This window comes from Myxocyprinus asiaticus, chromosome 38, assembly GCF_019703515.2.
Source record: "Myxocyprinus asiaticus isolate MX2 ecotype Aquarium Trade chromosome 38, UBuf_Myxa_2, whole genome shotgun sequence".
In the NCBI taxonomy this organism is placed as follows: domain Eukaryota; kingdom Metazoa; phylum Chordata; class Actinopteri; order Cypriniformes; family Catostomidae; genus Myxocyprinus; species Myxocyprinus asiaticus.
The window spans coordinates 34,892,733-34,914,758 of NC_059381.1; the positions used below are offsets into that span (position 1 = coordinate 34,892,733).

General features: G+C 36.8%; 1 protein-coding gene across 2 annotated transcripts in view; it reads right to left on the bottom strand.

The window, feature by feature from the left end:
* The window catches only part of LOC127429345 (septin-8-A), a 79,940-nt gene that overhangs the window by 55,686 nt on the left and 2,228 nt on the right, over positions 1 to 22,026 (bottom strand). For both annotated transcript variants that reach the window (XM_051678322.1, XM_051678323.1), the window contains exons 2-3: positions 1,350 to 1,464; positions 1,038 to 1,233 (exon numbers count right to left, since the gene is read on the bottom strand). In XM_051678322.1, the coding sequence (XP_051534282.1) occupies positions 1,038 to 1,233; positions 1,350 to 1,464 (311 nt within the window). The remainder of the gene's footprint in view (positions 1 to 1,037; positions 1,234 to 1,349; positions 1,465 to 22,026) is intronic.

Here is a 22,026-nt window from a genome sequence, read left to right on the forward strand (position 1 = left end):
GTAGGAATGGGAATCGTAAGGAATTTACCAATTCCTGTTCTGATTCTGATTCCAATTAACAATTCCGGTTCTCTAAAGGGAAAATTCGCACCAAAAAAAAAAACGACAATTCAGTCATTATTTACTCACCCTTATGTTATTTTAAACCTATGTGATTTTTTTTTTTTTTTTTTTTTCCTGTTTCGGTACACAAAGGGAGTCATTTATAAAAAAAAAAATAAAAAAAATAAGAAGAGTTGTGCTCGCTGATGTCATATAAAGGCAGTGGATGGTGACCACAACCTCAAGCTTCAAAAAGACGCAAAAGTATTTTTCAGAAGTCAAACTAATTATTCCATGTGACTCATGCCTTGTTCTGAAGGCATACGATAAGGTTTGGTGAGAAACAAACAGCAATATGTATTATTTATTGAAAATCTTCACCAATTTTGCTCTCCTGTGCACGTTCATGAGAGTGCATGAGAACAACAGTTAACGCAATCCCCGCATGCGAGATGGGGCATTCAAGCGAGAACTTGCTTTGTTGGTGCTTCATTTATGGGTGACCTATTATTTTAACTTTAACAACTAAAAACTTTATAAGACGATCTCTATGTGAAAGCACTACTGTCAATGATTTTTTTACACATAAAAATGTTTCTTGTTCTTTAATAAATTGAGACAACTCCCCTCCCCTGTGTCCAAGAGCAAGAGAGAAGCAGCTGTGTGCCGACTTGCCAGGACCATGTTTACGATATCTGACCTTTTCCCTTGGCTTCTTGGATATTTTCCCAGCATGCACCACTTGTGAACTTTCAGAGTCTACACTGACTGCCTCATTCTGGATGCGATGTCTGCCATCATTCCTGACTATATCACACAGGCAGTAAGTCTCTCTATGTCCCAACAACAACAGGCTTCCAATTCTACACTTTTTTAGTTTTACAAAACTATCACTCTCACACACTATGCATGTGTAAATTTAGGCTGTTTCTCAGTTCAACTTTCCAAAACAATGTTGGCCTACATAAATCATACGGGGAACTTTTTGTTCTTACCTTTCCTCTTTGTTGATCTGGTCCCCAAAACCCACCGTGTCAACAATAGTCAGCTTGAGGTGGACATTGCTCTCTTGCAAGTCGTACGTTCTCGGTCGAAGGTAGACGCCATTTTGGTAATGGCTGGCCTCCTCATTTTCAAACATTGTGTTAAAAAGTGTGTTCATTAACGTAGACTTGCCGATGCCCGTCTCCCCTAGAGAAACAAGAGGGAATGACTTGTACTCAGGGGGGCATTTCTACAATAAGTTCAGGTTCTCCATTAACATTGAGCTAGTACAGGGTTTAAATGTGCTGTTAATAGTTGCTTACCCACGCAGAGGATGTTGAAGCAGAAACCCTGAGTCACCGATTTACTGACCAGCTGATCAGGTAGACTGTCAAAGCCAACATGACCGCCAAGGCTGAGGTTACGCTTTTCTTCATTCTATGAAGGAATCAGAAACATATTACCATTTAGGGTGATGTGGGTTGGGATATGGCTTACAATTAGTGAGGGCAACAAAATGCAAACAATCAAAAATGTTATCTAGATGCAATGGTGGGTAGTGATGGACTGAAATATCATCCAGCCAAATAAATTTGCAGATATTTGGCTATTTGGAGATCATCGGTATTTTGTGATAAAGGTGTGCGCTTGGCTAACAAAAGTGTTAGCTGTTGTGACATTTTTAAAGTCTTCCAACAATGTTGTTAATGGATCACACAGAATTTCTCTCTTAAAATATTTAAGAACATAGTGTTATATTTTTATCAAAAGTACAATCATTGACTCAAGGCAAAGCATTGTTACCAAGCAGACAGTGTTAATCTTGTCAACAAAACTACTGACAAAAATGTTAATTGCATTTTAAAGGAATAGTTCACTCAAAAAATGATCATAAAAGTACTCTGTGCATCATAGTTCAACTCTTCTGAAGGCATACAATAGGTTTTGATGAGAAACAACCTCAAATGAAAGTTATTTTACTGAAAAAACTTGAAGTCTGTAACCGATATATCAGTCCAGGCCGATAAATATTGTACAGTAAATGGCCATTTGATAGTATTGTGTGATATCTAGCATTTTTTAAATGTCAAACGATATTTTGAATTTTTATAATATCATACAATATTTGGCATTTTAACGAAACAGTTCACCCAAACAGGATCGTTATAGTCCATGGGACTCGTGTTCAATATTTCATTTGATAGATTTTGATGAGAAACTTGATGTCAGTTAACGATATATTGGCCCAGGGAAATGAATATCATACGATAAATGGCCTTTTGATAGTATTGTGCGATATCTAGCATTTTGAAAATGTTATATTTTGGCATTTTGATAATATCATACGATCTATGCAGTTTTAAAGGAATATTTCACCCATACATGTTTGCTTGTTTAATAAAAGTGTAAGCTATTGTGACATTTTAATAATTTACCAACAATGTTGTTAATGGATCACATAGAATCTCTTTAAATTTTTAAAGGAATATTCTGGGTTCAATACAAGTTGAGCTTAATCGACAGCAAGTGGCATAATATTGATTACCACAAAAATGGATTTTGACTCGTCTCTCCTCTTCTTTATAAAAAGCAAAAATCTTGTTTCCAGTGAGGCATTTACAATGGAAGTGAATGGGGGCCAATTTTTGAATATTAAAATACTCACTGTTTCAAAAGTATAAACACAAGACCTAAAGGATATGCATGTAAAAATGAGTTTAGTGTGATAAAATTACTTATGAACCTTTTCTGTGTAAACATACAGCCAATTTTACAAACTTCGTCTCCATGATGATGTAATGTCAACAAACCCTAAAACGACTGTAAAAATTACAATTAAACAACTTTACAGCTCAAGTAATACATAAGTTTTAACAGAAGAATTAATGCAAGTGCTTTTATAAAATTATACTCTTCACATTTCTGATTAACCCTCCAAAAACTGGCCCCATTCACTTTCATTGTAAGTGCCTCACTGTAACAGATTTTTCCTTTTTTTAAGAAGAGACGAGTCGAAAAATTTTGTGGTAATCAATATTGCCATAAAATCTGTCAACTGAGCTTAACTTGTATTGAACCCGGAACATTCCTTTAAGAAAATATTGTGTTCAAAAGTACAATCATTGATTCAAGGCAAAGCACTGTTGCCAAGTAGGCAGTGTTAATCATGTCAACGAAATTACTGATGAAAATGTTAGGCTAGTTGAGAGTTTTTTTTTATTTTGTCAATGATAATGAAGATGAGACAAAAAAGACAGATCACAACGATAATTAAGCATTTTTAAATAAAACATACTGTTGACGAAAATATGACGAGAAAAGTGATTAATCAGCTACACTGGCGGCCAAAAGTTTGGAATAATGTACAGATTTTGCTCTTATGTAAAGAAATTGGTACTTTTATTCACCAAAGTGGCATTCAACTGATCACAATGTATAGTCAGGACATTAATAATGTGAAAAATTACTATTACAATTTGAAAAAATAAACTACTTCAAAGAGTTCTCATAAAAAAATCCTCCATGTGCAGCAATGACAGCTTTGCAGATCTTTGCCCACTCTAACCTTTTCTTTTTGTTTCTCTGTTTCAAAAGTGGCTTTTTCTTTGCAATTCTTCCCATAAGGCCTGCACCCCTGAGTCTTCTCTTTACTGTTGTACATGAAACTGGTGTTGAGCGGGTAGAATTCAATGAAGCTGTCAGCTGAGGACATGTGAGGCGTCTGTTTCTCAAACTAGAGACTCTGATGTACTTATCCTCTTGTTTAGTTGTATATCTGGCCTTCCACATCTCTTTCTGTCCTTATTAGAGCCAGTTGTCCTTTGTCTTTGAAGACTGTAGTGTACACCTTTGTATGAAATCTTCAGTTTTTTGGCAATTTCAAGCATTGTATAGCCTTCATTCCTCAACAATGATTGACTGGGCCTGGGTAGCTCAGCGAGTATTGACGCTGACTATCACCCCTTGTGTCGCGAGTTCGAATCCAGGGTGTGCTGAGTGACTCCAGCCAAGTCTCCTAAGCAACCAAATTGGCCCGACTGCTAGGGAGGGTAGAGTCACATGGGGTAACCTCCTCATGTTTGCGATTAGTGGTTCTCGCTCTCAATGGGGTGTGTGGTAAATTGTGTGTGGATCGCAGAGAGTAGCATAAGCCTCCATGTGCGGAGTCTCCGCGAAGTCATGCACAACGAGCCACGTGACAAGATGTACAGATTGACTGTCTCAGAAGCGCAGGCAACTGAGACTCGTCCTCTGCCACCCGGATTGAGGTGAGTAACTGCGCCACCACGAGGACCTACTAAGTAGTGGGAATTGGGCATTCCAAACTGGGAGAAAAGGGGATACATTTTATTATTTTTTTTTTTAATTAAAAACAATGATTGACTGATGAGTTTCTAGAGAAATCGGTTTCTTTTTTGCCATTTTTGACCTAATATTGACCTTAAGACATGCCAGTCTATTGCATACTGTGGCAACTCAGAAACAAACACAAACACAATGTTAAGCTTCATTTAATGAACCAAATAGCTTTCAACTGTGTTTGATATAATGGCAAGTGATTTTCTAGTACCAAATGATCAATTTATCATGATTACTCAAGGATAAGGTGTTGGAATGATGGCTGCTGGAAATGGGGCCTGTCTAGATTTGATAGAAAATGACTTTTTTCAAATAGTGATGGTGTTGTTTTTTTTACATCAGTAATGTCATGACTATACTTTGTGATCAGTTGAATGACACTTTGGTGAATTAAAGTACCGATTTCCTTCCGAAACAGCAAAATCTGTACATTATTCCAGACTGTTGGCCGCCAGTGTATAACCACAACATAAATGTAATATTACAACTTACAACTGTCCAGGCAAAAAAGCATTACCCACTAGTCAGAATGCATAACTTGCGTTGTGAATACGTTGTTTCCGTAAAAACATTCTACACATAGGCTAATGCATTAAATTGTCTCAAAAGCACAGAATATTAATCTCTAAAGCATGAGGAATTTGCAACAGAATAACTTAAAAACTAAAAAATATCTAATATTTCTGCATTATTATTATGGGGGCTCAGATTTTCATTTTACACTGATAAATCTTTAATATGTTTGAGATGCATTTAATTATTTCAGAATCTTTAATTATTTGGTTAAAGTTTGGCCTGTTACAGTTTGTCATTTTACACATTATCGTCAACAGAAATGTTTTTTTTTGTGACATTTACTAAACCTACCATCAGTCTTTTTAATGGATCATGTACAATTTATGTCTTTAATATTTAAGCAAATATTGGTTTCAAAAGTACAATCATTGATTCAAGGCAGAACATTGTTGCCAAGTGGACAGTGTTAATCTCGTCAACAAAATTACTGACGAAAATGTTAGTTGACAAAGGCTTTTTTTATTTCGACAATGATGACAAGACGCAAAAGACACAATAATGACTATAATTAAATTATTTTAATTAAAATGTACTGTTGATGAAAATATTTATTTATCAGCTATATCCAAACGTAACATCTGCACTGACAATGAAGCTAATGAACAGAGAAAATTTAAAACATGTTATTTGCCATTTTAGTTAGAGTAACATGGAATAAAGTAGTGACATGACAAAATATTGACTAAATTAAAAGGACATTTTTATCAAAAATACAGATAAATAAAAAAAATTTATATAAAATTGTGAACACTTCAAAACTTTAATGCAATAATTAAAATAGTAAAAAGGGAAGAATTATATTGGTAACACTTTACAACAAGGTTGTAAACTGTAATAGTTAATGCATTTGGTATCATGAACTAACAATGATGAACAGTATTTTCTACAGCCTTTATAAATCTAAGTTAATGTTAACTTATAAATATACTTTGTTCATTGTTATCTATTGTGCTAACTAATGTTAAAGTACAGCCTAAAACCTTGTTGTAAAGCGTTTCCATTATATATTTGCACTAATGCACTAATATGCAATTGAATGCAATTATTGAAATATATTAAATAGACAATTAATTTAACAATTCAAATCCCTGAATTCAGATTCAGTAAATAAACTCCAGCGAAATATACTTCTGGACAATTCCACAAAAATGTCAACCATACCATGGAAAAATAGCGATTTCAATCTTATTTCAATTCATCATGCAGACTTGATGGGTATTATAACATAATATAATATATCTCAGATGTCGAAGTCTGCAGATTTCAAAGCGTTTTGGATGGTTTCCCCTCGTCCGTAACAAAGAGATGTCACACCTGTTTTTCCCCATTTATGTAAAAATGACAATGAATAAAATAATATATATATTTTTTGGAGTGCCAACCCTTCTACATTATGTGACTATTCTTATTTCTGTATTGTGCATTTCAATTCACAGACATTTTAAGTGTGTGTGGTCTCCCAAAAACTCGTCCATTTTTGTCACATCTGTAATGCAAGTTCATTTCCCAATCTAAACTGGAAAAAAACTTGTCCAGACAAAAACTTTTCTGATGTCTCGACTCTATCTGTATGGGTCATGATTATACATAAAAATAGTTTGATATAATGGTAATGAGTACTTTATATATGAAGTTAAATTTCAAATTTTCAGTGAAAATGTGATCCATATCCATAACGCTGGAATTGCCATTTTATCACATTAACAACTGCCCTTTAACTCTCCTGCCTAGTTTTTTTCCACAATTCAGGCACATATTTGCTGGATGATGTCATGAGACGATCAGGGGAGTCACGCTACTGAGGAAGGCAGCACTTCTGCAGGCGTAACACGCATCAAGCACTAAAGGAATGCAGGCTGCAAAACCTGCACCAGCCCCTGTGTTATTTCTAAGGAGAGGCACCAGACGGGAGAACCAACGTTACGGATGAAAGCTGGACAACGGCCTAACTGAGGTGAAGGGGAAATGGCTTCTGAAAGGGTTTTTGGAAAACAGGCAGTCTGGAGGGAGGAGAAAAACTTGGGAAGGCTTGAACAATTGCCTTAAAGGGGCTGACAGTGAATGCCCCCGCCACAGGGGCAGGCCAAACATTTCCCCTCAGGGGGCAGCAGATCAAGAGGAAATGGAGCAGCGATTGGGGCACAGAACAATATTTTCACAACCCGCTCTCAACGTGACAGCCCTTATTCATGCGTACTGACAGAACACTGAGCACTGTGTGTAAATCAGCGAACATGCCAGACGTCACTTTGCAAAACCATACGCCCCATACAAAACCATTAAGGGACCTGAGACAAATTCGATATGAATTCAGCTTTATCATTGATTAAAAAGAGCATGATTTACAACTTTGCAGGAAATAAGCATGCCATCTAAGGCTGTGTGATATATAGAATATTTACAATATATTTGTGATAGTGTTAATAATGATATACAATGAGGCAAAATGATTGAATATTACAAGGAGCTTTTTATTTGGCCATTAAGAAAGGAGTCTGTCATTAGACAAGTTTTGTCTCCTTCCTTGTCTCGCAACTCACTTGTATGAGAGAATTAAGACAGCAAAAACTGTGTGTTAGAGTTGGTAAGTTCAATTCATTTCTGTCAGTCAGTTCAAACCGTCAGTTTCAATGAACTGATTCAAAACTAATACAAGATTTGTTTGCATTGTCACTCGAAAATATGTAAGGATGTCGCTGCATGACAATTTTCATATATTAGTGTTTTAGTAAAAATATATTTAGGAAAACATTGCTGTTTATTGTTTTATTATTGATTATTATTATTCTGTTATGTTGGTGCATATCAATGAAGAAAATTAGATGTGACGAGGAGGAGGGCGTGGCCGTCACATTAGATAATCCATCCTTGCTAATTTCTAAAAAAAAAAAAAAAATGTTTTACTGTTTGAAAAACATGCTTTGGTTATTTTTAACTAGATGTTTTACTACATTTTAGTTCTTTCATTTAACATTTTGGATCTACTTGGCTGTTTAGCTGTTTGGTTAAAAAAATAAGTCAGTTCTTTTAAATTAACAACTGAAACACACAGCGTGTCCAGTGTAGTCCGATTTCTGAATGAATACATCTTATGAGTCAGTTCTTTTAAATCTACAAAGCAAAACACAGAGCATAACCAGTGTAGTCTGATTTCCGAGCAAATGACTATTGCAAGTAGGGCTGCAACTAATGATTATTTTGATAATCGATTAATCTAACGATTATTAGAATGATTATTCGACTACTCAGCGATTATTGCAACGATTAATCATTAGCTCTTAACTGATTATTCAGCTTGTGCTCCGACATAAAAGGTTGTATTAAATGTGCTTACTAACAATAAAGAGGACAAAATCATCTTTTAAAAATACCTCTAAATGACATTCACTGAATTAAAGGGGAAAAAAATTATTTTTATTAAGTTTAATTCAGTAAAGAAATTCACTGCAAAAATTTTTTTTTTTGTTTTGTCTTGTTTCCATTTACAATTGTCTAAAAATCCTTAAAACAAGATACATTTACTTGAGAAACAACATATAAGATATACTTGCTTTAACAAAATGTTTCTTAAATATAAGTGTATTTTGTATGTGTTTTTTTTCACATGGTTATAATTCTGTAAAAACAAAATATACTTATATTCAAGATCTGTTCTCTAAAAGCAAGTCTAAATATCTTTTATGCTGCTTCTCAGGTGAATGCATCTTTTTTAAATAATTTGAATATTATATTCAACATTCTCAGATAACTATTTTTTATTTTGCAGTATAGCTGCTAAAGAAAATGTACATTGTTTTAAAAGAGTTTCAGATATTTATATTGGGAAACAAGCCAAAACAAAAACAAATCAAAAACATTTTTTTTTTTTTTGCAGTGTATAATGGGGCGAAGACTACCCTCTCTCACTTTTCTGTTCACTTCAGTCCATCTTTAACTCACAAAAAAACAAACTCTCTCTTATTAATAAAGCTGCGTATTGCCAATTTTCTTCACGATAAGAAATGCACAGTGACATATATTATAATTCAATAAGTCGTGAGTCATCACGTTATAGTCTAGCTGCATTAAGTGTGTGCGATCGAGGGATGAGCATCCCTGTGGACAGAGTGTGCATCAGCCAGGTGCAGTTTCAATCTCTCCCCCTTAGATCGGGACATTCGCGCAACTCATAGAAGAGGCGCTGACCGCACAGAGAAATGTCAGTTTCAGAGTTTGTAGTTATTTACATGATCTGCTTCTGTATTATTTGAACTTTAATAAAGCTATAACGCATTAAATATAACTGCATTAAAGATGTAACGCCGGGGTGTTTCCTTTAAAGATGCTCTGGCTCTGCTTACTCCACAACGAGAGTGTTTCTGTAGTTACTTATTTTGTATTTTTGCATTATAATTCCCTCATACTTTGCAATCTACATCACCTGAAGCTGTTTGGAAAGTTTAGAGTGCATCTGGACTGTGAGCTGTTCTTTCTTCCTCTCCTCAGTCAGGTGTGAACTGCAGTGCTGCTCTCGCGCGTCATCATTAGAGTTTAATGTGATCTCATATTACGTTAAAGGAGATCAAAGGATTATTCGACAACTAAATTTTTTGTCTACAAATTTTTTATTGTTGATGTTGTCGATAATGTCAGCTAATCGTTTTAGCCCTAATTGCGAGTCAGTTCTTTTGAATCTAAAGAGCGAAACATACAGCGCTACCTTCAGAACAAATTACTCTTATCAGCCAATTCTTGTTAGAGAATGAAAAACTTACTGAACCACAGTTCATGTGGTTTACGAAATGACCCGTCTATCTATTTATTATATTTTATGATATATATATATATATTATAGAATTCAATGAAGCTGTCAGCCGAGGACATGTGAGGCGTCTATTTCTCAAACTAGAGACTCTGATGTACTTATCCTCTTGTTTAGTTGTACATCTGGTCTTCCACATCTCTTTCTGTCCTTGTTAGAGCCAGTTGTCCTTTATCTTTGAAGACTGTAGTGTACACCTTTGTATGAAATCTTCAGTTTTTTGGGAATTTCAAGCATTGTATAGCCTTCATTCCTCAAAACAATGATTGACTGATGAGTTTCTAGAGAAAGCTGTTTCTTTTTTTGCCATTTTTGACCTAATATTGACCTTAAGACATGCCAGTCTATTGTATACTGTGGCAACTCAAAAACAAACAAAGACAATGTTAAGCTTCATTTAACGAACCAAATAACTTTCAACTGTGTTTGATATAATGGCAAGTGATTTTCTAGTACCAAATTATCAATTTAGCATGATTACTCAAGGATAAGGTGTTGGAGTGATGGCTGCTGGAAATGGGGTCTGTCTAGATTTGATCAAAAATGACTTTTTTCAAATAGTGATGGTGCTGTTGTAATGTCCCGACTATACTTTGTGATCAGTTGAATGACACTTTGGTGAATTAAAGTACCAATTTCCCTCCGAAACAGCAAAATCTGCCCATAATTCCAAAATTTTATATAATATATATATATATATATATATATATATATATATATACACACACTGGTGGCCAAAATGTGTATATGTGTGTGTGTGTGTGTGTGTGTGTGTGTGTGTGTGTGTGTATATATATATATATATATACAGGTGCATCTCAATAAATTAGAATGTCGTGGAAAAGTTCATTTATTTCAGTAATTCAACTCAAATTGTGAAACTCGTGTATTAAATAAATTCAATGCACACAGACTGAAGTAGTTTAAGTCTTTGGTTCTTTTAACTGTGATGATTTTGGCTCACATTTAACAAAAACCCACCAATTCACTATCTCAAAAAATTAGAATATGGTGACATGCCAATCAGCTAATCAACTCAAAACACCTGCAAAGGTTTCCTGAGCCTTCAAAATGGTCTCTCAGTTTGGTTCACTAGGCTACACAATCATGGGGAAGACTGCTGATCTGACAGATGTCCAGAAGACAATCATTGACACCCTTCACAAGGAGGGTAAGCCACAAACATTCATTGCCAAAGAAGCTGGCTGTTCACAGAGTGCTGTATCCAAGCATGTTAACAGAAAGTTGAGTGGAAGGAAAAAGTGTGGAAGAAAAAGATGCACAACCAACTGAGAGAACCGCAGCCTTATGATTGTCAAGCAAAATCGATTCAAGAATTTGGGTGAACTTCACAAGGAATGGACTGAGGCTGGGGTCAAGGCATCAAGAGCCACCACACACAGACATGTCAAGGAATTTGGCTACAGTATTCCTCTTGTTAAGCCACTCCTGAACCACAGACAACGTCAGAGGCATCTTACCTGGGCTAAGGGGAAGAAGAACTGGACTGTTGCCCAGTGGTCCAAAGTCCTCTTTTCAGATGAGAGCAAGTTTTGTATTTCATTTGGAAACCAAGGTCCTAGAGTCTGGAGGAAGGGTGGAGAAGCTCATAGCCCAAGTTGCTTGAAGTCCAGTGTTAAGTCACAGTCTGTGATGATTTGGGGTGCAATGTCATCTGCTGGTGTTGGTCCATTGTGTTTTTTGAAAACCAAAGTCACTGCACCCGTTTACCAAGAAATTTTGGAGCACTTCATGCTTCCTTCTGCTGACCAGCTTTTTAAAGATGCTGATTTCATTTTCCAGCAGGATTTGGCACCTGCCCACACTGCCAAAAGCACCAAAAGTTGGTTAAATGACCATGGTGTTGGTGTGCTTGACTGGCCAGCAAACTCACCAGACCTGAACCCCATAGAGAATCTATGGGGTATTGTCAAGAGGAAAATGAGAAACAAGAGACCAAAAAAATGCAGATGAGCTGAAGGCCACTGTCAAAGAAACCTGGGCTTCCATACCACCTCAGCAGTGCCACAAACTGATCACCTCCATGCCACGCCAAATTGAGGCAGTAATTAAAGCAAAAGGAGCCCCTACCAAGTATTGAGTACATATACTGTAAATGAACATACTTTCCAGAAGGCCAACAATTCACTAAAAATGTTTTTTTTATTGGTCTTATGATGTATTCTAATTTTTTGAGATAGAGAATTGGTGGGTTTTTGTTAAATGTGAGCCAAAATCATCACAATTAAAAGAACCAAAGACTTAAACTACTTCAGTCTGTGTGCATTGAATTTATTTAATACACGAGTTTCACAGTTTGAGTTGAATTACTGAAATAAATGAACTTTTCCACGACATTCTAATTTATTGAGATGCACCTGTATATATATATATATACACACACATACACATACATATACATATATACACACACATACACACACACACACACACACACTGCCTGGCCAAAAAAAAAAAAAAAAAAAAAAAAAGAGTTGCCATTTGGATTTAAATAAGCAGATACATAAGAGCCTATGATTGAATCATTATTGCAGGGATTAATATGTTTCAGCTGGCAACAATTCTTTTAACCCTGAGGCAGCGTGTAGCTTCTCATTTCTTAAACAACCATGTCGGAAAAGACGGATCCCATGGTCATGGAAAAGATGTTAATGTGTTTCAGAAGGGGAAAATGATTGGCCTGCATCAAGCAAAAAAAACAATTAAGGAGATTGCTGAAATCACTGGAACTGTCCAACGCATTATTAAAACCTGGAAAGACAGTGGTGAACCGTCAGCTTCACGGAAGAAATGTGGTTGGAAAAAAATCTTGAATGATCGTGATCGGAGATCACTAAAACGCTTGAGGTCACATCATAAAAAAAATCGACAGTAGAACACACGGCTATGTTTAATACTGAAAGTAAGAACATTTCCACACACACAATGCGACGAGAACTTACAGGATTGGGACTAAACAGCTGTGTGGCCACAAGAAAGCCACTTGTTAGTGATGCTAATCGGAAAAGGCGACTTCAGTTTGCTAGGGAGCATGAAGATTGGACTGTGGAGCAATGGAAAAGTGATGCACCCATCATGCATAGTGCCCACTGTACAAGCCTCTGGAGGCAGTGTTATGATTTGGGGTTGCTTCAGTTGGTCAGGTCGAGGCTCAGCAAAGTTATGCGGCAATAAAATGAAGTCAGCTGACTACCTGAATGTACTGAATGACCAGGTTATCCCATCAATGGATTTTTCTTCCCTGATGGCATGAGCTTATTCCAGGATGATAATGCCAAGATCCATAAGGCTCAAATTGTGAAAGAGTGGTTCAGGGAGCATGAGGAATCATTTTCATCACAGAGTCCTGACCTTAACCCCACTGAAAGTCTTTGGGATGTGCTGGAGAAGACTTTATGGAGTGGTTCAACTTTCCCGTCATCAATAGTGTCCAACTAACAGTCAAAAATGAAATGCAACTCTGGACAGAAATAAATAAGGTTGTCGAAACAATGCCACGATGAATGTGTGTCGTAATCAAAGCTAAAGGCGGTCCAACGAAATATTTGAGTATGTGACTTTTTTTTTTTTTGGCCAGGCAGTGTATATAAAGTATATATTAGTGTTGTCAAAAGTACCGGTACTTTGGTACCAAGCCGATACTAAAATAAAAAGATGTAACTATACCAGTGTTTCTGCAGTACCGGTAGTACCAAGCACAGATTCTATCCAGTAACAGCGTGCAGTATGACTGATACACCACTGCTTTAAAATTTTGAATGCGTGCTTTGTTACTCCTTGTACAATGAAATGGACAATTAATCAAAATAAAATAGTGATATGTCCTAGTGTGATTTATTAAACCGCTAAAGTCTGCATTCTTACTGTGGATGAGCTGCGTACTTTAAATAAATCCAACCGCTCAAACATTGTAAACACAACAGACATTGAGAATCATGTGAGATGTCAGAGCAGCACTAATCTACTGTGAACCATGCAGCACATGTAAAATATAATTAAAATCATAGCATTTGCACTTTAATCTCAACTCAACTTTATTTATATCTCAATTTAAAGTGCCCATATTATGCTAATTTTCAGGTTCATAATTTTATTTTGGGGGTCTACTAGAACAGGTTTACATTTTTATAGCTTTAATGTTCAAAAAACACATTTTTCTCATACTGTACATTTCTTTTCCCCTCACTTCTTCCACTGGCTGAAACGCTCTGATTTACCTCCTGTCTCTTTAAAGCCCCCCTTTCTGAAAAGTCCAGTCTGCTCTGATTGGTCAGCTGGCCTAGACTGTTGTGATTGGTCAACCGCTTAGAGCGTGTGTCTGAAATTTAACACCCCTTACCATAACCGAGTTTCAGCTCCCAAGTCTTAGCGAGCAGCTGTAAACACTACTGTATCTATGGTAACAGTGCCATCGGTTTTTGCTGTACCAGCTCTAGCCCGAGTCCGATAATGAATGAAATAATGATAAATTTGGAAGAACAAGCTGATCAACCCAAACCACCTTTGCAAGCATGACTTGTGCAGGATGTTTCACAGTGGTAAGTTTTAATTTTGTAGCTTTCTTACAAGTACACTGTTGATTATTGTGAACTTAACAAAGCTTCAAGTAAAAGATACATAGTGCATCTAAGTTAGTCATCTCTTGCTGGAATGGGTACAGCCGAACTTTTTTCACCCAAGCTATGAACAGAGAACAGAGGCTTACTCCCGGTTAGTGAGCAAGTTAGCCATGGACTACCGTGGATAGCAGCCATAACATTACAGCTTGTAATTATATAATTATATAAGACCATTTTGTTACACAGTTTTAGGTAAAAGCCAGCCCACAGCTGAATAGTAAACCCTTACCAAAACAATAACGTTACATAGTAAGTTAGCCGAGCACTACCGTGGACTGCAGATGTAAAATTACCGTTTGTAAAAATAAATCCATCTCCACACTTGACCACTATTCATGATAGTAAGAACGACAAACGATCTGCATAATTCTACACAATTGTAGGTAAATGTGGGCCCGCAGCTGAATCTATTTCAACATAATAACATTAGCTAGCAGGTTAGCAGAGGCCTACAGCTGTCCACTGGGTGTACACCATAGCTACAATACCAAAATCTGCATTTGAACTCTCGGTAGCAGATAAATTCACAAATAATCAAACATACTTATAGGTTGTGATTCTGAAGCGCCAGACTGTCCCAACAAAGTGGGATCCGCACCATCTTTCAAGAGTAACCTTCTTGAAAATCTGGCATTGTTGTTGTACTGCTAAATAATTAAAATAAATTTGAACCACTGATTTGTCTGCCTTTGGAAGTCCAAACAAAGAGGTTTTGCTTTTGCAGTGAACAAAACAGCGTCCTCTCGACATGGTGACAAGCAGTGTTGTCTGTGGGAGAGAATAACTCCCTTTTGCTTGGACTTTGTGCTTTGTAACTTTTCAGACCTTTTACATGCACAAACAGCTATATTACACACTAAAGGAAAGGTAAAATCCCAAAAAGCATAATAGAGCCTCTTTAGAACAACAGTGCTTCACAGTAATAAAATTTAAAACATAACATTTCAAAATTACCACATACACAAACACCAGTAATCTAAAATACAAACACTTCAAAACTGTGTCCTACATTTCATTTGTCAGACTCAAAGGACAGTGTAAACAGATGAGATTTCAGACACAACTTAAGTCTTCAATGATCACACTGGGCCATGTCACGACTTGTTTATCAGGAAAAGTAAAGCTTCCGGCAAAAAAAAACATCATAATAAAAGCACGATTCAAAATAAAATCTAGATGCCTGAAATTGAAGAAATGGAATAAAAATATATTACAACTATATAGTAAAATCTAATATTCACTGTAATAATAATAATAATAATAATAATAATAATAATAAATCGAAATATCAGAAGCAAGACTGCTGTTGAATAAAAGTTTGGCAAAAAAAATGCAATGACATGTTGAAAAGTTCTACTTTCACTTGTTAAGTTAAGAATTTATTGATTAGACACCATTTTGATTATGAAATTAAATTAAACTTTAATTATTAAACTTTAACATGCGACAAACAGAAATGGAATAATGTGTCCCTGAACAAAGGGGGGGTCAAAATCAAAAGTAACAGTCAGTATCTGGTGTGGCCACCAGCTGCATTAAGTACTGCAGTGCATCTCCTCCTCATGGACTGCACCAGATTTGCCAGTTCTTGCTGTGAGATATTACCCCACTCTTGCACCAAGGCACTTGCAAGTTCCCAGACATTTCTGGGGGGAATGGCCCTAGCCCTCACCCTCCGATCCAACAGGTCCCAGACGTACTGAATGGGATTGAGATCTGGGCTCTTCGCTGGCAATGGCAGAACACTGACATTCCTGTCTTGCAGGAAATTATGCACAGAACGAGCAGTATGGCTGGTGGCATTGTCATGCTGGAGGGTCATATCAGGGTGAGCCTGCAGGAAGGGTACCACATGAGGGAGGAGGATGTCTTCCCTGAAACGCACAGCATTGAGATTGCCTGCAATGACAACAAGCTCAGTCCGATGATGCTGTGACACACCGCCCCAGATTATGACGGACCCTCCACCTCCAAATCGATCCCGCTCCAGAGTACAGGCCTCGGTGTAACGCTCATTACCTCGATGATAAACACGAGTCCGATCATCACCCCTGGTGAGACATCTCGTCAATGAAGAGCACTTTTTGCCAGTCCTGTCTGGTCCAGCGAAGGTGGGTTTGTGCCCATAGGTGACGTTGTTGCCGGTGATGTCTGGTAAGGACCTGCCTTACAACAGGCCTACAAGCCCTCAGTCCAGCCTCTCTCAGTCTACTGCGGACAGTCTGAGCACTGATGGAGGGATTGTGCGTTCCTGGTGTAAATCGGGCTGTTGTTGTTGCCATCCTGTACCTGTCCCCCAGGTGTGATATTCGGATGTACCGATCCTGTGCAGGTGTTGTTACACGTGGTCTGCCACTGCGAGGATGATCAGCTGTCCTTCCTGTCTCCCTGTAGTGCTGTCTTAGGCGTCTCACAGTACGGACATTGAAATTTATTGCCCTGGCCACATCTGCAGTCCTCATGCCTCCATGCAGCATGCCTAAAGCACGTTCACACACATGAGCAGGGACCCTGGGTGTCTTTCTTTTGGTGTTTTTCAGAGTCAGTAGAAAGGTCTCTTTAGCGTCACAAGTTTTTATAACTGTGACCTTAATTGTCTACCGTCTGTAAGCTGTTAGTGTCTTAACGACCATTCCACAGGTGCATGTTCATTAATTGTTTATGGTTCATTGAACAAGCATGGAAAACATTGTTTAAACCCTTTACAATAAAGATCTGTAAAGTTATTTGGACTTTTACAAAATTATCTTTAAATTAGTGTCCTGAAAAAGGGACGTTTCTTTTTTTGTGTGTGTGTATACACACACACACACACACACAGAGAGAGAAAGAGAGAGAGAGAGACTTAAATGGAATAGAATCAAGAATACAATAGAATTAAAATGTTAAAAATATCAAGATACAATTCAATTAGATATGATTAGATATACCGCCCAGCAATAATGCCATACAATCGTTTGGGTCTAGGATGACAAATTGTTAGAGGCAGATGGGCATGCTGAGCTGTGGTGGAGAAAAGTCAAACTGGGCCAGCTCCATCCCAACTCCCTACATACACCTGAATGTGTGTGTGCCTGCTTCATAGAACTGACAAAACCCTCATCTGAGATTTTGCTGGCACTAGACTTGCCACGATGTCATAATTTTCATTCTGTCGCGTATCCGCGTTCAAAACCGTTTATACCGGTAATACCGTTAGTTGGACACTCAGTGGTACTATGGTGTAATTTTCGTTGCTCAATGGCCTACACCAGGGGTTGGCAACCTTTTTGACATGGAGTGCCATGTTTTATTTTCCTGGTCCCTGTGCCTACCCCCCACCCAAAATGTATGTGATTTTCCGAAGTTTAAGTCCACTTGTGAAAATGTTTCTATTTTGCATTTTACAAATTTAATCATTTATTTTTCATTACAGATGATATTATCAGCTTAACAGTTTGAGTGAAATTTTTTTGCAAAACCCGATGATTATTATATAATCATGATCCTGCATGTGCATTTTCACAGAGCATCTTGTGAAAATGCTTTAATGACAGAAAAACCTGTCCTTTTGAACAAAATGAGTTAACACAGTTAATGTCACAAATTTGCTTATTTGAATACTGATCACGAAATTGTGTGGAATCTTAAATATTTCTTATGTTATGTCATTGTATTCATGTATTTACTAGCATGCAAACAACAGCGAGAGCAGGCATTTTATTTCTATTACGTTTTTCACACCGGCATTCCAATGTACATTTTGATGTAATCCTTCCTCATGATCACGCAGCGTGTTTTCATCAGCTGAATGGGAGACTAAACACTATTAAAGTGTGACGAGACTCACGCTGCGCGTGCAAACCATTCGCACATCACAAGCCGAACAACTATTTAGCCCTTTTTCGGTGAATCGCATCAATGGAGCAAAATAGGCTATTTTTTCCGTTAAGGGGTTTCTTCCCCGTAATTAATATGCCTTTTCCGTTTTTAAAGCTCAACGAAAAGCGCTCTCTGTTTAAAATTGGGCTCATCCATTTATAGTATTTGACTAACGTGCTAAAATGGTATCACTCAAAATACATGTTTCATACACTGTCTTTGTACATGTTAATAATGTGTTTTTTTTTTTTTTTTTTAAGTGCTGCAGTTTTTCCTCACAGTTCTCATTTGAGTCTCTTTCCATCTTCCGGCATGAATATGTTTTTACTGGTGTTTTGGAATCACAATGATGGGAAACATTTATAATGCACACGAATACTATATTTCTGACTAAATTCTCCTGCTTTTGATGAAAACATGACATGCACAGAGTGGCACTGATCTTACTTGATCTTTCTCCCGCAGCCGCTTCGGTCATGTAGCGTCTGTGTTATCTCACACAACTCACCAATAGTTGAACCTGATGCGAGTATGCAGCTGGACCCATGTCCAACTCATGCTGAAGGTGTCTGTGTTTCATGTCAATTTCTCAAAATTTGCGTCACGTTTGGGTCGCTAAAATACGGGGCAAACCGCGTCCATCCTCGCACAGTTGTTGCCGTCAACTAAGAACATCTGGCTTTCAATGCATTTATTTTGGTCGCAAACTTGTTAGGTGAATTTATGTAGGCAATTCTATTCGTTTGGCTATTGATATAGAAACTGTAGTCATTAAGTAAGTTTCTTTCATAATGTTTACCCATTTTACCAGAATCAAATTTTGCTCATCCTATATACAGAGTATAACACTGTATACCGTGGCAAGCCTAGCTGGCACCCCATCTGATAGCACTGGAGAAGAATGCAGATAGTCTAGGTTTGGTCATAGTGTGGCATCTGCTTAACAAAAGGCAGACTGGACTCTATCTGCATTTTCAATTAGAGATCCGCATGTATGCGCATACACATACAGCTGTCTGTCTGCCTGCCACTCCTCGGAAATCTGACATTGCAGAACATACGCTTTAAATTCTTAACACATATGGCCTTATATAGTTTAAATCGTGATGTTTTTGTGTTTATTAATGTCAGTGATGATATGCGGGCATCTAAGAATGAACAGGATGTTGACTCATCCTCACTAACCTCATGTATATTTAAAGAACAGTAACTACATCAACCCTGCCCTAAAACTTTGGCACGGTTTGATGAATGAAACTGATGTTGAACAGGACTGTCTTATGATCTTTTCAGTAGCCTATTAGGCAATTACTAAAAGACTGACTTTTTAGCTCACTCACTTTTACTTCGGTCCATGAAACAGATTTAAAGGAATAGTTCAACCAAAAATTGAAACTCTGTCATAAATTTCAGAGTAAAGCTGATTTTTTTTCAGCAATTTTTAGATGTAATCTTCATTAACATAATCGCCAGCCAGTAGGTGAAAGACGAAGCGTGTGTTAACATCTGCCAGCAAGAGGTCGTTAATCTTCTTCTTCTTTTACAAACTAACAAGATGTCATGCTGATCTGAACATTATTTATCAGCGATCGCACTCAGATGCATATCATCACAAACGCAGATTGTAATCCAAAGTGATTCTGTCACAAAGCATTTTTCCTGGGTTTCTTCTACACTAAAATGACTGATGAAATCAGAAAGCGGAGTCACTAGAGTGTGTTTTTATGGAAAGTAATTTCTTTATTCACTGAAAGCTCCACATGGACATATGCTTTCAACTGCACGCCTCGAGTGGAAAAATACACAATTACACACACTCACAAGGTAAAATTACTCCATGAATCGCATCCTAAATCACTCCATTACAATCGTTTACGTCTGGAAAGCTGTTATGTCTGTCACACCTCCACCATTTCGTATCGGCTTGTGTGACATACCTCCAACTGAAGAAAGCGAGATCTCATCAAAACAGTCAGGACCGTCTGCCAAAATCGAGTTTTTGGAGTCTGCTAGTGTGGTGCCAGCTTAAAAAGAGTTTTTCTTCCATGAAACACAACAATAGTTTTTGTAATGTTTCCCAGAGGGGAACATTTTCAGTGAATAATGACTTGAATTCCTCTATTCAACCCACAAAGCTATTGTATAGCTTCAGAAGACTTGAAATATACACATACAAGAGTCATACGTACCATTTGTATGGTGCTTTTTACCTTTTTGGAGCTTTACAGCCCCAGTCCCTACTTTCTCTGTATGTAAAAGAGCAGTGTAAACATTCTGCAAATATATCTCCATTTGTGTTCCCACTGAAGAAAGAAAATCATACAGGTTTGGAATGACAGAACTGAAATTTTTTGGTGAACTTTCCCTTTAAGCTTTTTTGCCCATTTTGTAATTAGAATTCAAATTGACCCTCCAGTTCAATGCAGTTGATCAATCCGGCCCCTAAAACCACACCAACCTCTAATCAAACGCATTGACTGTGAAAGCCCTCATACATTCCATTCCATTCAGCTGATAGTTTGACATAGTGTGAAAGAACACTTGGCTGCAAACTTTCCAATCCAAGTCAAACAGAGACTTCTGAAGCAATGCACCATGTTTTTTTTATCACAACACAGACATAATGGATGTATTATCTTGCCTGGCCAACAGCTTAACAACAGTTGCCCTTTTCCAATCCAAACATTTGTTTTCCTCAAAACCCTGTCCAGATTTCAAATGCAGAGGGATTCCTCAAAATCAAGAATTCCTGAGCATTCCCAGCAAACCATCCTGATCAAACTGCATTTGTTTGTGTGTGATCGCTCAGTACTCATGGCACAGGTACCATGCAAGACAATGGATTTGCTTGAGCTTTCACTTAACACATAAAAGTTTAAAATCCACTAAAACTCCCCCAGGAAGTCAAAGAGTCACTCAAGAACTCAGAATCTAACAAAAGACACTTGAATGAACTTATTTAATAATATAGAGTCAAAACCACTAGAGACAGACAAATCCTATATTTTGTCAACCAATAACAAAGATTTTTTTTAAAGAGTTTTTATATAATATTTATAATAATATTTTATACACAATATTAATATTAAACATTAATATTAAGAAGTGTCCGATAACTGATTTGCGGGAAACAATTTATTATAGTTTGAATTCTGCTTTTGACACAGTAATAAATTATTAGACTACAACAATAAAAACATATTATGCATTCTAAATATTTTAATCATCATTATCACATTTACATCTTTATTTTAATGAAAAGTTGTTTTGCTATCTAAATGGTTGCAAATTTGTTTTCTTTGTTTTGGTCTTTGTCTTAAATTGTTAATATTGAAGAACTGTTTGCTTATTAAGTAAAAAAGTATGAATTTCTTTAAAAAAAATATCAGTCAAACTGTTTATTAACTCTCGGCTTGCTTAAGCTGTTACACATAAAAGTTTAAAAATCCACTTGAAGTTTTAAAAACCTACATCATGTATTAATTAAAACAGTATCAAAATTACTAGTGATCGACAAATGATTTTTTACGACCTATACCATTTATTTTATATTTATAACCAATTTGCTGGAACTGATTTTTAACTATCATTTTATTTCGGCTTTAAATGAAAAAAAAAAAAATCATTAACCCCTTAAACTTGGCATGTCAGGCATATGGGGTACCATTTGAAAGCTTCGATTCTGAATTTTTTTATAGAATACCATCATTTTTCCATTTATGGTACATAAATTATCAAAATATGGTCACGTAAAAAAGCGCC